At 39.2% G+C, this 14,935-nt stretch overlaps 1 protein-coding gene across 3 annotated transcripts in view; it reads left to right on the forward strand.

Moving 5' to 3' along the window:
* Positions 1-14,935, forward strand: part of CDC20B (cell division cycle 20B) — a 62,107-nt gene that overhangs the window by 43,748 nt on the left and 3,424 nt on the right. The window contains exons 7-11 of one of the 3 annotated variants that reach the window (XM_008952727.4): positions 678-874; positions 1,942-2,036; positions 4,271-4,496; positions 8,736-8,861; positions 9,367-9,484. In XM_008952727.4, coding sequence (XP_008950975.2) covers positions 678-874; positions 1,942-2,036; positions 4,271-4,496; positions 8,736-8,861; positions 9,367-9,484 — 762 coding nt within the window. The remainder of the gene's footprint in view (positions 1-677; positions 875-1,941; positions 2,037-4,270; positions 4,497-8,735; positions 8,862-9,366; positions 9,485-14,935) is intronic. The other 2 variants (XM_003827360.4, XM_003827361.4) reach the window with 2 other exon arrangements.

Raw genomic sequence — 14,935 nt, forward strand, 5'->3', positions numbered from 1 at the left:
TTCATTCAGAGTTTATATTTATCATGGGGACGGAATGTATTGTAGGGGTTTAAACTACTGTAGGGGAACTGGTGTGCTACTTACTTTTATACTGATACGTGTCAGTCAGGAGTTTCTGACTGATAAGAAATAAGATAGGGTATATTTTAATAAATGGTCATACAAATATGTTTTCTCTTAGCAGTCAAAGGTTTCTTATTAGTATAAGCTATAGAATACTGTTGAGAACATGTAGGTATCATACATGAACCACCACCTCTTCTAGCTGCGTGGTGTTTTTGGTTAGAAATGATGGTGGCATCTCCCATATAGATATCCTAGGTCCAAGAGTGTCTCCATAAGAATCATATGCTTTTAACTTTTACTGATCTGTTAAACGAAGTCTACATGTACTAATAACGGTAGATGAATCTGCCAAGTTCTTTAAATGGCTCTAAATAAGTATATTTCAGTGTAAATAATAAGCATTATTGCTTATTAGACTGTGAGTGTTGACACTAGATTCTATTCCACTTTTCATTTTTGAACTTTTAAGGATTTTCTTGGTTCCATGTTTCCATTTTCCAGCTAACCATGGGGATGGTATTAGTCTTTCCCCCCTACCTATAAAGTTGTTTATTTGAACATGTTTTCATGTGGCTGTATATTTATACTAATTTGAAGTGCTTTTCTTATAGATCTGAATATCCTAGATTGGAGTTTTCAGAATCTTGTTGCCATAGCCCTGGGCTCTGCTGTATACATCTGGAATGGGGAGAACCACAATGGGATTGAAAACATAGACTTAAGTCTCACTTGTAACTATATCTCTTCTGTGTCCTGGATAAAAGAGGGAACTTGCCTGGCAGTTGGCACCAGCGAGGGAGAAGTGCAAGTACTGGCCAGTTTTTTTTTTCTCATCATGTTCTCTGTGTATTATTACACTATAATTGACTTTTAATAACAAGTTAATGTAAAATAGAGAAACTAGGTGTGGCTCTTGAAGTATGGGGAATAAAAGGAGATGACATTCTGCTTTTTTTTTTTTTTTTTTCTGAATGGTTTTTAATGAAAACGTAAGGATACTCTGGTTAGTTTCCACCACAATCTTTCTGTCATATTTAAAAATATATTTTCTCTGAGACTAAAGTTGGGCTTGTAGAATCTCCAGTTTTGGAGCTTTGGAGAGAGGAAGATACTTTCAGTTCTCCTTTTCACCTGAAGCCATGATTAAGAGTACAGTTATAGAAAATGAGTGAATTTTTTTTTCTGATAGGCTCCTTGAGATGGGGATTTATCAAATTTCCATCAATCTATCTGATTTCTCATGTATCATTATTATTGTTTATTACCAATAGAATAAACAATATCACTCATGTGCAAATGACTTAGGAGGGCCACAGATGGCTCTCTCACTGCTTTCTCATCTCTGCAATGATAATGAATACTGTGAAGTCTATGTCATGATTTCTTCTTACACCAAAGTTGTCATTCCCTATGTGGATCAGAATATTATCTGTAGCTGGCAGGAAGGGAGTCTCTTAGCAGTAAGTGGAATTACTGATTCTAGGAAGTGTCCGGGTACCCACATCTTATTAATACATTTGTTGGTAACTGTGGGTAGATTTCCAGATTTGGAATTCTCACAATTTAGAAGGAGCTAGAAATGTGGTAATAATTCTCAACCCCTGGCTGCACATTGAATTCACCTGGGGAGCTTTAAAACAACTGCCATATATCCCCAGGCTCTACTCTACCAACTACATCAGCATCCACAGTGTTATAGACTCCCCAGCTGATCCTAATACACAGTCAGAATTGAGAACTGCTGGCTAGATGTGCTGGGTTTTCACTTAGTACAAAAACTAACAATATCAGCAGTAATTGGCTCTCAGGCCTTTGAGAAGACAGTGGGCTGTGAAAACTCCAATGCTACATAACTCTCCTTGTTCATTTTTTCAGTTATGGGATGTGGTAACTAAAAAGCGGCTGAGAAATATGCTTGGTCATTTGTCAGTAGTTGGGGCTCTGAGCTGGAATCACTTTATCCTCAGCAGGTAAGAAGCGTCTTGTTGGAGACAGTTATGTTTGTATTAACAATTGATTATGGGGCCTGAGTAAACAATTGTAATATTCAAAACCTAAACCAATCAAAAATAAAACAAAATAGGCCATTGGACTTAATATCAGGTATGATCCCACCCTCTCAGGTATTCAGATCTGCTGGTCATGTAAGTGTCTTGGTGGCCACATGTATCATGTGTGCCTTCTGCATGGGATTCACTAAATTGTTCAGATAAAATGTGAAAATCCCTTCAAGCAAAAGGTTTCTCTGTGCTAAGTAATAGGTACTAAAGGGATATTTTGCTGAAATCAAGTATTTATTGCTATCAGTATCTATACTATGGAATATGTTAAGCTCTCTGGGGCACATTTCCAATTCATAGACCCACAGAAATTAGAGCAGAAGGAACCTCATAGATTATCCTGTTCAGTAGTTCTCAAACTCGAACATGTATCAGAATCACCTGGAGAGCTCCTCAAAATGCAGATTGCTGGCTTCACTTGAGGGACTTCAGATTCATTAGGTCTTGAGGGGCTGATAATTGGCATTTCTCATTTCCCAAGTGATGCTGATGATACATCCCTTTGAGAACTAGTGATTTAGTTTAACTGCTTCTTTTTAACCAGAAAAATTAAGGGACTTTTTCCTATGAGCCTACATAACTGGTCTAAATGTATATAGCTTTTAATCATAGCCATTCATTTTCATATTGTAGTTCTTAAGGTTAAGGTAGACTTAAGTTAGATAAATCCCAAAGACTGTTTTTTTTTTTTTTTTTTTTTTTTTTTGACATAGAATCTCACTCTGTCACCTAGGCTGGAGTTCAGTGGCGTGATCTCAGCTCACTGCAACCTCCGCCTCCCGAGTAGCTGGGACTACAGGCGCCCACCACCATGCCTGGGTAATTTTTGTATTTTTAGTAGAGATGGGGTTTCACTATGGTGGCCAGGATGGTCTTGAACTCCTGACCTTGTGATCCACCTGCCTCGGCCTGCCAAAGTGCTGGGATTACAGGCGTGAGCCACCACGCCTGGCCATCCCAAAGACTTTTAAAATGTATTTAAGTAATTTGATGTAAACTTGAGACTTGAATATCTTGTGTTTTTGGCCGGTCTTAAAACAACTTAGTTATTGCAGTCAATTATGTACTCAAGCTCCTTTTCTAATCTGCATTGTTAAAATTTAGTTTCATTATCCACGAGGAAAATGAGCAGATCCTTTCTTGTAATAATAGCAGCTAACATTTTCAGACTACTCTGTGCCAGGCACTGTGCTATACTTTTTATGTGTGTAATTTCATTTTAATCACTGCAGTAACATGATAAGGTGGTCTCTTATCCTCAATTTTGTTTTTTCAAATTAAACTAAGACACTAGCCTGAAGTCACATGGTTAGTAAGTGATGGAGTTGGAATAACCCAGCTGGTCTGGCTCCAGAGCCCATATTGTTAATCACAATGCTGTTCAGCATTGCATAGTTTTAAACAATGCGACACTGGACTTTGAGAAATGTCTGAAATAATTGTGGAACATCATTTACTTACTCCTTAGAGAAAATTAAATTAATCCAGAAAGCGTTCATTATCTTTGAAAAAGTGATGTGATCTTTAGTTGTTTAGATTCACATCACTGAGCATGAATGGAGACATTATCCACTGATTAGGAATCATATTGCAGTTTGCTGTGACATTCAATTGGTTTTAAACTTCTTTTACAAAGAAGTTTAGTTCTTTAGCAAAACTAAGAATGGATCTATAGGTTAATAGGACTCTACCTGTTAGATATTTATTTCCTTTTTCTATGTCTAACATTTTACTATAAATATATACTGAAGCCATTTTGTTGAGATAATCTGAAATATTCAAAGTTGCAGAAAAGTGTTAATATTTCCTAGGTCCCGTATATAAACTACTATTTGGGAAAATCTGGTAATCTTCTCAGCTTATTTTTCCATCTCTGCTTACATCAGATTAAAGTCATTAGAAACATCTATCAAAGGATATTTTAAAATCTAGATTTCAAACTCTGCCAGACAAATCAATTTCACTTGTGAAAAGAATCCTCCAGGCAGAACACTCCATCCTTATTAACCCAAGGAATCTCCACCTGTGTTTTGAATCTGTCCTAGGGGTCTTTCAGAAGTTTTACTTTGAACTATGCTTTCCTCCATGTTTTCAAATGTTTATGTAGCAACAGGGCTTAATTTTTTTGTTACGTAAACTCGCAGTGGGTCAAGACTGGGGCGTGTTTATCATCACGATGTTCGGGTAGCCCAGCATCATGTTGGAACACTTCGCCACAAGCAAGCTGTGTGTGCTCTGAAGTGGTCACCGGATGGCAGGCTGCTTTCCAGTGGCTGCAGTGATGGACTGCTGACAATATGGCCCCACGATCCAGGTGCCAGTGCACAGGGCCAGCCGCTGAAAGTCATACCCCAGTCTACGGCAGTCAAGGTAAGAAACCCAATAGATTTCTAGGTTTCCTGTTACGCAGAGGCCACTGGGTATCCTTCACATATAAAAAGAAAATCATTAAGCCAATATTTTGAGATTTTTCTTTCTCTAGAATTTGCTTTGGAGTTTGTCATCACTCTCCTGAAAGACAACCCTATTTATACTTTCCACTGGTCAGATTTTTTAGTTGTAGGTGACTGAAACCAAAGTCAAACTTAAGCTTAAGCAAAAAAGTAAATCTATTTTTTTCTTGTAACTTTGGAGTCCTGGGTACATACAGCTGGTTTTAAATATCAGCTGGATCTAAGGCTTTGAGTAATGTCATTTGGGCCCATCTTTTTAGCTCTTGGCTCCGCTTATCTCTGGTTTCATTCTTCCTTCAGACTTCATTTTCTGGGCAAGATGGCTCTTGGCAGCTTCAGATTCAGATTCTTCCAGATGGGCGCTGGATAAGAAGCCATTTTTCCTTATAACTCTGGTGGAAATGTGCCAGGGAGGACCCTAGTCTGCCTTTGGTCACATTCTCATCTCTCAGTTAATAACTGTGGCCAGAGAGATGGGCACACTGATGGGCCTGGGTCACAAGCTCACACGTAAGAAAAGAGATCAACTGTCAGAAGATGGCAGGGTGCTGTGGAGTTAGATCAATGCTCCACCATGTTCTGCATAATTATTTATTTCTCTTTTAAATTCTTATTTCTAGTAAAAAAATTCCATAGTTTCCTTCTTGAGGACTTGGTGACACAGATGTGTCTTGACCTCAACGTAGTCCCAGAATATATGTCACTCACAGAGCAAAGAAATGGTTCTACCTTATTAACAGTAAGCAAATTTATTACAAGAGGATTTAAAAGTTATTACAGGGCTTCCTAATATAGGTTGAAATATATAGTGACTGCTGCCACTACATTGTGCTGGCCCAATATTCCTGGCTTGTAGTTTTTCATGTCTACAGGATATTGAGAATGATGATCGGTCCAAATGCCCAGTATTCATGACTTGAAGAAAAGTAGGCAAAATATATGTAAAATACGCTGTCTGAAAACAACATACAAAAACAAAACAAAAAAATAGTTGAAAACCCAAGCCAAGCAAGACAAGTTACCTTTTTAAATGCCTTGTTGTCAAAAATCTGATGCAGTGAACTACTAAATGGGAATCCTTTTCACTAAGAGAGAGTCTCCGGAAACCAGAGCAAGCCAAGCCTCCTGGCAGTCAGCACCTGGGGAATCACTGAACAGTCACCAGTCGTGTCTCTTCAGTCACCAGCTAACCAACTGGTGGAGCAGGAGTAGACTTTGCAGGTTGACATGTGCGTGATTCCTCTCATGGTGTAGCTTCTAGTTTTGCCAAAATATTTATTATAAAAGCTATCTGGAAGTATAGGATATTTAAGGAAATGATTATTAATAAATATAAAAAATTATTATCCATCATATGGTAAAACTGGGGCCCATGGGCTCAGGGGAATTTCTGAGCCTCTTGAAATTGCAAAATTTTGTGTTCTGTGAAATAGCCCTCTTCTCCAGCCTAATCAGAGGTGGAGAATGGTTATTTGAAAAAGACAATTAAAGCAGGGAACTTTAACTTATGATATATATTGTAGATATTTTATTTTGACTGAAAACATTACATTCACCAGATTTATTAAACCGTACATTAATTCACCATATGAGACCAAGACCTCTACTTTGAGTGTAGGTAGGCTGATGAGAATTCCTCATTGTCTTTCTTGTATGAACTATAACCATATTTCATTGTTCAAGGTTTCTGTTTATAGTATCTGTCTGGTTATCTATTGCTGTGCAACAAATTACTCAAAAACTTAGTGGCTTAAAACAATAATCATTTCATTATCTTTTATGGTTTCCTGGGTAAGGATTCTGGGAAAATGTCATCTGAGTAGTTCTGGCTCAGGATCACTCATGAGGTTGCAGTCAGACAGCATCGGAAGCTAAAAGTGTGGGAGGCTGGACCACTTGTTTGCCGGCTGCCTGGGCATGCTCCTTCTTGTAATTCCAGAGCATCTTCATGTTGTGTGGGCTGATTTGGGTTTCCTCACAACATGGTTGCCTCAAGCCAGTTGGAGTTTGTGCTTCAGGGCAATAGGTCCAGTGCTTCAGAGAGCAAGGTGAAAGCGGTAACACCTTTTATTAATATAACCCAATTTTGCAATTCATGCAGTGTCACTTTTGTCACATTTATTGGTTCCAGGATAGTCACAAGTCCCACATTCAAAGGTAGAGGAATTAGATTGTACCTATTGATGGAGGGAATGGGCGAGGCTTAGAAAGACTTGGTGGATGAAAGACAGTGTTGTAGTTATCTTTGGAAAATACAATCTGCCGCAGAATCTTTAAAATAGAGTGAGGCCAGGTGCAGTGGCTCATGCCTGTAATCCCAGCACTTTGGGAGGCTGCGGTAGGTGGATCACTTGAGCCCCAGGGAGATCGAGGCTTCATTGGCCCTTTGTGGTAACACTGCACTCCATCCTCGGCAACAGAGTGAGACTGTGTCTTAAAAAAAAAAAAAGAGAAAAGGCTTCCAAATTGTTTAATTTAGTTCATAGAAGTAACAATCATCTTTAGTCCAAATAAAGTAGGTGATTTAATTAAATATTTACATGTAATTTGATGAAATCACAGTTATAATAACAAGTTCACCTGTCATAAACAGGTTTGGCAAAACACAGTGGGCCCTATAAACCCACAGCTTAATTAGTGGGAGCAGAAGTGTGGAGCATTCTAGAGAACAGAAGACTAGCATGCTATGGGTAGGAGTAAATATGTTTTACAGAAGGAGTGGAGAACTTTGGTAAATTTAGCAAGTTGGTTAAATGAAGAATGAGAGCAACTATTGTATATTCAGATGTATGTTTTTAAAAAATGGACTCAAACTTGTAAGAAAAGCGTTAAGATGTAGGTGCTTAAATGGCAAAAAATTCACATGGTGGGAAGTGCTAGAGGAACATAAATACACAGAAAAAAGTTCATTCTTGCTAAGAAGAAAATAAATTACCCTTATAATCTGTTTTGTAATTATTTTAATTTCACTAGATGTAAAATAACATTTTTAACTTCATGTAACCTTTAGCCAGGGTGAAATTAGTATACTCATTGGATGCTGGTGCTGTAAAAAGTTATAACTGCTTGGAAAACTTTATGTCAACTCTTTTGAACCTTGGAATTTACTTAAAAAATTTGTTAGAAAAAAAGACATGTAGAATATATTCATTACAATGTACTTTATGAGAGCAAACAACAAATAAAACACACGCACAAAAACAAAAAAAATACTCCTTTCCAAAAAAAATTAACCCAACCCAATACAAATCAAACCACAATACAACAAAAAACCAAAACAGGTCCAGCATTAGCAGAACAAAAATTAATCAGGATATAACAACATGATGGAATATTATGGGATTGTTAAAAATTATAATTGTGAAAAGTATATTAAAATGTGGTAAACTGTTTATACGATAGGTGAAAACAACAGAAAATAATCAAATAGTATAAACACGATGTTTGCTACTTTATAAAATATTTTTATGTGTAGAAGAGAAGATGCAAAAATGAGGGTAGTTACCAAGATGATTGATAAGGATACACAGATACATATAACTGTAGTATTTGTTAAAATGTCCTTTAAAGTGATTATTATTAGTAATTTCAATTATCAATATAAATGTGTGATACTAAATCCTATTTTTTAGAATTAACTATAATTATAAATAAATAGAAGGCAATTTTATTTTCCGAACTGCTTTAAGATTTGAAGTGCTTGAGACTGTTGAGTTGTGAGCAATCACATATAGTTCTCTTTTCTCTTATCTGACCACCACCTGGAACATAAGGACACAGGTAGACAAATCAGAGAAAGCCTGCATTTTCAGAGCCAATTTGCAAGGGCACATGTGAACTATCCCAGCAGCAGATTTTTGCCCCATAGGATGTATTGCGTGTAGTTTTTCAACTGTTATTGCATAGTCTATGTTAAAAAATCCACAATTGTTATCATCATTTGAGTTGTATTAGGTACCTTCCCTTCCAGAAGTGACTGCTAGTCCCTGAGGAGTAATCTCTGGAGGGTGCAGTTGCTCCTGCCTTTAGATAGCAGGCCCAGGAGAGCTGTGACAGGTGCAGACGTGGGGACTTGCTGCTTACCTAAGTGCATCACATTCATGAGTGCACCTTCTTTGAAGCTGACCTGTCTGTGCTATTATGTGAAATTTTAAAGGCCATGGATTGGTGTCCCTGGCAGTCTGGGGTCCTTGCCATTGGAGGAGGAATGAAGGATGGACGCTTACACATCTTGGATATAAATGCTGGGAAGAGCATCCAGACCCCAAGCACAAACTCACAGGTTAATATCTCCTCTGGGCTTCATCTTCATTTTGATCTTCTGGAATCTTGTGAAAATAGTTTATGACAGAGCCTATGCCCCCAACAAGCTCTCTTTCTCTATTGAGTCCATAAGGAATTTGAGTTCTCAAGAGTTTCTTTTTATTGTAAAAACCTCTTCATTTGTGAGTTCAAAGTTAATATAATTTGTGTTTTCTTTTTTTCACATTTCCTTTCTTTCCCATCACTGCTTTGACCATGAACTTTGAGAGTAGTCTGGCTCTTCCTGGCCAATGATCACAGTTCACTTAAATTCTTCAATTTATTGCACCTAAGCCTATTTGTATACTTGGTCCTTTGTTGCCTTGGGATAAACTTTCCTAGAATGGTTGTAATTTCTTTAACATCCTACCCCAGCTGTACTGGAGGTTGGGTCATGGACAGTGCATACTGCCTGTAACCAGTTTAACTATATTCATAAGGAATCAGAAATTGCAAGAATTCTCTATTTTTGATCATTATTACAGATTTGTTCCTTAATCTGGCTACCTAAGACAAAGGAGATTGCAACTGGCCAAGGTACTCCCAAGAATGATGTGACTGTGTGGACCTGTCCCACTGTGTCCAGGTCAGGTGGGTTTTTTGGTAAGCAAATGGGTGAGTAAAATGCCATGCACCTATAGCAAAGTGAGCTGTTGTTGGGGGGAAAAGCCCTGAATGAAAGATTTTCTCCTTCTGGTTTTTCTAAGTACATATTTCATCAGAGGAAAAAGTCCTACATCCACCCTACCTCAGAGAGCGTATAGTTGAATGTTTCTGAATTTGCCTAAGATTGTTCATCACTTTAAATTAAGTAATCTCCTCCTTGCATATGTATATGAATGATGGAGTGGTGATCTTGGGCAGTTTTTGAACTCGAGTTAGCATCACAAATCATCTTATTTTGAAGAAAAACCAGCGGTGTAGAATGGGTGGAAGATAAAGCGATCTGAAAGGGCAAGACATTATGTGTCAGGAGGCCACTAATGACCATGAGCTTCCTCTGTGAACATCTGCCCTTTCAAGATAGACCACTACTCTTCTCAGCTTCGTTCTACAAATTTTACTGGGTACTTCTTGAGAGAAAGACCCCATGATGGGGAGCAAGACCCAGGCCCTGTCCTCTGGGCCTTAAATCCTCTTTTGTGCAATCTAGAATGTTAAAGGGGGCTCAAGGGTGAGTAGAATATCTCCTCTACCCAGCCCAGGGAAACAGGAAGACAAAACTGGTGGTCGATGCAAGAACAGGGCACCGGCATCCAATCTCTTGTAGAACTCTGATTATATATCCCGTCTTTTTCCTCTGTTCACTCACCTGGCCTCCTGGCCAATCCCTGAGATTTACTTATTGATTATTTATTTATGAAGCATCTATTATGTGGGAGGTACTTTTTGGGGTGCTGGGGATACACAGGTGAACAAGAGAGACAATGTTCTTGCCCTCAGGGGGCCTACACTTTTGTGAGAGGAGACATGCAGAAAACAAATATATGCAATGTTAGGTAGTGATAATACCATGACTCTCTTTGGAGATTCTGAGAATATTAATGGGCAACAATGAAACAGCCTTATCAGATAGACTTCCTGCCTCTGATGATGAGCCCAACTGGACCTCAGCCTCAGAATGACCTTTGTATTCTTCAGCTGTCACACTCTGTGGCCTGGATCAGAATACAGGGAACTCTTAGCAGAGCCATTTTGGTGATCAGGTGCAAGTGTAGGAAGAGCATGAGTCAATCCTCATATTTTTAATCAGAAGACATGCAATTCCCTGGACCTTTTCAGATTAGAGAAGTATTGTAAATCAAGCCTTAAAACCTGGTTGTTTACAAAACTAATTCCAGCAGCTAGGTATGCCCTTCAGCTAGGTGGGGGCATGTGATAGGATATTCAAATCAATTTGCTGATGCTTAGAATAAAGAATGTACTTACCAGGTGTATTTCCTTGTTTCTCTGGTCCTTACAAGCTATAAGTACTTTAGTTTTAACTCCTTGCGAATTGTTTCATTAATATTAGAATTTCCAAGAGTGCATTTAACCTTTTCTCTTAAAATGCTTATAGTTGGAGATGAGGTTACTTTTGAGCTCTTAGACACTCATTTTCATCTCTAACCCATTAGTTTCTTCTACATACAGTATTTCTCAAAAGTGTTTAACAGTTATACAAAACATACATACAAAGTTGTTAATACAAAAACATACCATATGGTCAGTAAGTTTGGAAATTTGGGGTTAAGCTAGAACAGTTTTTTCTTCTTCTTTTCTTTTTCTTTTTATTTATTTTTTTTGAGCCAGAGTCTCACTCTGTTGCCTAGGCTGAAGTTCAATGGCACCATCTCGGCTCACTGCAACCTCCGCCTCCCAAGTTCAAGCGATTCTCCTGCCTCAGCCTCCCAAGTAGCTGGGACTACAGGCGCCAACTACCACGCCTGGCTAATTTTTGTGTGTATTTTTAGTAGAGATGGGGTTTCTCCATGTTGGCCAGGCTGGTCTCGAACTCCTGACCTTAGGTGATCCACCCACCTCGGCCTCCCAAAGTGCTGGGAGTATAGGTATGAGCCACCAGGCCTGGCCACTGTTTTCTTTCTTAAGGACCTTCCAAAGGCTTGGATAGATTATGTGTGTTGTGCATCACCAAGAGAAGGTGATAGCATTTGTTGTTTCCCAAACACATTTGGGAAATCTGTAGTGGGGGACATCTTGAAGTACTTGTTCCATGAACACACTGAGGGAGCACTGCTGTGTCCCCTGGCCTAGGTATTTAATTTTTATGGCTTTCGTTGTGAGGCTGTGTTTCCATTGTGGGTCAAGAACAGGGCTCTTGACATACACCTGATGACTGAGATCTGGATCAGGGTCTTCAAACTGGGGGTCATGACCATTGGATTATGAATGTAGTGAGTCAAGATCAGCAATAAAAAGTGAAATAGAATAGTATAGGATGGGAAAATGGAAAATTAAGTAGTATTTTATGAAACGTATGTAGTACATGTACATGCCTGTGTATGGGGTTGCTACATAAAATATAGTTTTGGCTGTGGATTGTGGTCACAAAGTTTGGAACAAAACTATTCTAGATTCTGGTCACACCTTTACTAAGCTGTACCCTGTTAACCATAGTCATGATTTTTTTTGGGGGGAAAATTTCAGTTAAAGAGACCTCATCCACCTGACTACAGAAGAAAGGTAACTTATGATTATTCCCACCTACTCAAGAGTTGTAATTTTTAAGCTTTGAAATAGGAGTAGGTAGCTTTTTAGCTTATAGGGTGAGATCTGGCCTTTGGCTTGGTTTCATCATTCCATGTATCAATATGTGGTCTCATTTATGACTATAGTTGCAGAAAGAAGACAACGTTTTCATGCTTTCAGTGTCTGTATTCTTAGAACTTGAGAAAATAAACCCTAAAAAGGACCTTTGTCTGAGATAAAGACGACATTTCTCACTATCTGGTAAATTAAGATTGTCACTGATGTGAGAGAAAAACTTCAAGAATGTCTTTGCGTCCAGTCCAAATGACATTTTCCTAACAAATTCTAGAAGTAGCTTTCCAGTTTTTAAGTCAAGATAGTTTTCAGTACATGCTTTGGAAAAGATTGGAATTTCCCCCCACCGTTATTCCTTTCCCCTTTTTCTCTTCTTCATCATAACGCAAAAGAGTGAAGGCATATTTATTACCTATTACATTTATTGAATAGACTCTTCTTTCTTATTAATTTAAAAGCATTAGCGCAGCCTGGGCAACATAGTGAGACTCCATTTCTAGAAAAATTACAAAAATTAGCCAGACATGGTGGCACACTCTATAGTCCCAGCTATTTGAGAGGCTGAGGTGGAAGGATCACTTGAGTCCAGGAGGTTGAGGCTGCAGTGAGCTGTGTTTGCACCACTGCACTCCAGTCTGGGTGACAGAGTGAGACCCTGTCTCAAAATAAATAAATAAATAAAAGCATTAGAGTAATGTTCTATTGTATATTTATCCTCTTCTTTTTAGGAGGCTGGATCTTTCTATGTTGCCCAGGCTGGAGTGCAGTGGCTATTCACAGGCTTGATCATAGTGCACTGTAGCCTTAAACACCTTGCTTCAGGTGACCCTCCTGAGTAGCTGGGACTGCAGGCATGTGCCACTGTGTCCGTCTCCTATATTTATCCTTTTAAAACAACTAAATCAAGTTGCTTTTCATTTATATGGCTTATTATTTTTTAAATAATAGACAGTGGTCTTCCATAAAAAAAAAGAGATTCTTTCATCAGGGTTTGGAGTGTGGTCTGAAAAGTCACAGCATTGAATTGGATCCTAGTTCTGGCTCTGTCATGAATTAGCTGTGTGACCTTGGGCAATACATTTGGTATCCCCAAATCTTTTCCCTCACCTATAAAATAAGGGGCCTGCATTGTCGTTATAAATGTAAACTTTTTTATGTCCCAACACACCCAGGGCCAAGCCCATGTCCCCTTGGAGGCATCCTTTACTGGTGCGCGTGTGTGTGGTGTGTGTGTGCGTGTGTGTGTGCATGCACATGCACGTGGACAGGCATAAAGGAGAGTGTTGGGAGTGATGTGTGTAGAAGAATAAGCATCTCAAATATGTCTCTCTTGGGAGTGGAATAGTGTTTTCACACTCCTTTCTGCTGAGAACCTTGTATCAGAGTACACGATCATTTCTGAAATTCCAGCTCTCAATTGAGTCGTAGGCAGTACTGGTCCTTTGAGCAGTGACCACCCATCTACTTTGATTTCAGCTGTGCCCACAAATACCTACCCACTCAAAACCATATCTGACCTCCTTTCCTCCCTCATTCTCCTAGCCTCAGGCTCCTTTCATAGAGTCAGCTTCACCTATTTTGGCCTAAAGTTTTGATCATTAAAGTCACTGTTGGATTGGGCCAGATTTTGCAAAGCATTTTCCAAGGAGCACTAGCCCTTGAGATGCTCAAATTAAAAGAACTCTGTGGTCAGATAAATCTGAGAAGTACTGCCTATTGTTGCCTCATCTCCGAAACATTTGTAATGCTTCTAGTAGTCCTAAAATGAAGAAATCCTGAAATAAGGAAATGTTTAATTTTCTTAACTCAAAGCTTCCAAATTAGTATGAACATTAAACAGTCTTTTCATTTTTAATACCTATTAACCTCCCATAGGACTACTGTGCCATAGAATGTTCTTTGGCAAATAATAATTTAACAGAAGGAGAAGTATTGTCTCCAGAATTTCCTAAGTGTGGCTCATGCATGCTCTGTGGGAGAGCTTTTTGAGTCCTTTTTCATTAAGCTGCTTCAGTTTATCTGATTAGTTTATTGAAACCTGGGGCCCAGTGGGATACTTCTGGGGGAGGGCTGGGATATGTGGCAGGAGCATAGCACTGTCATTCGTAGGAATGGTTGGATTAGAGAAGACAGAACTAACAACAGTATAGGGCATGAAGGGTGTGGTAGGCTGATAAATGGTCTCCTAAAGGATACCCATGCTAAATCTCTGGAACCTCAGACTGGGACCTATTTAGAAATATTGCATTTGGAGATGTCATTAAGGATCTGGAAATAAAATCATCCTGGATTATCCAGGTGGCCCTAAATCCAATGGCAAGTATCCTTGTGAGAGACACACAGAGGAGAAAAGACACACAGAAGAGGAGGAGATGTGGTCTCAGAGGCAGAGCCTGGAGTGATGTGGCCACAAATCAATGACTGCCAATAGCTGCAAAGCATGGAATCCCCTCGAGAGCCTCCCTAGGGAGCACAGCCCCTGTGACCCCATGATTTCAGACTTCCCATCTCCAGAACTGTGAGAATCAATTTCTGTTGTTTTAAGCCACCCAATGGGTGGTAATTTGTTATGGCAGCCACAGGACACTGATACAGGGGCAAGAGCACTGAGGGAGAAAACTGTCCCAGTCGGCCCTGACTGCTGTCTCCCAGCATGGCTCAGTTGGTGGCAGCTCTGAACCTGGTGGGTGTGGGAAAGCCCTTTATCCTGGGATGGGACTCATGGCCCCAACTTACATTGCCTACAATCCTGAGCAGCAGCCCATGTAACGTGGAGGAGTATGAACTGTC

This window comes from Pan paniscus, chromosome 4 (genome assembly GCF_029289425.2).
Source record: "Pan paniscus chromosome 4, NHGRI_mPanPan1-v2.0_pri, whole genome shotgun sequence".
NCBI classification, from domain to species: Eukaryota; Metazoa; Chordata; class Mammalia; order Primates; family Hominidae; genus Pan; species Pan paniscus.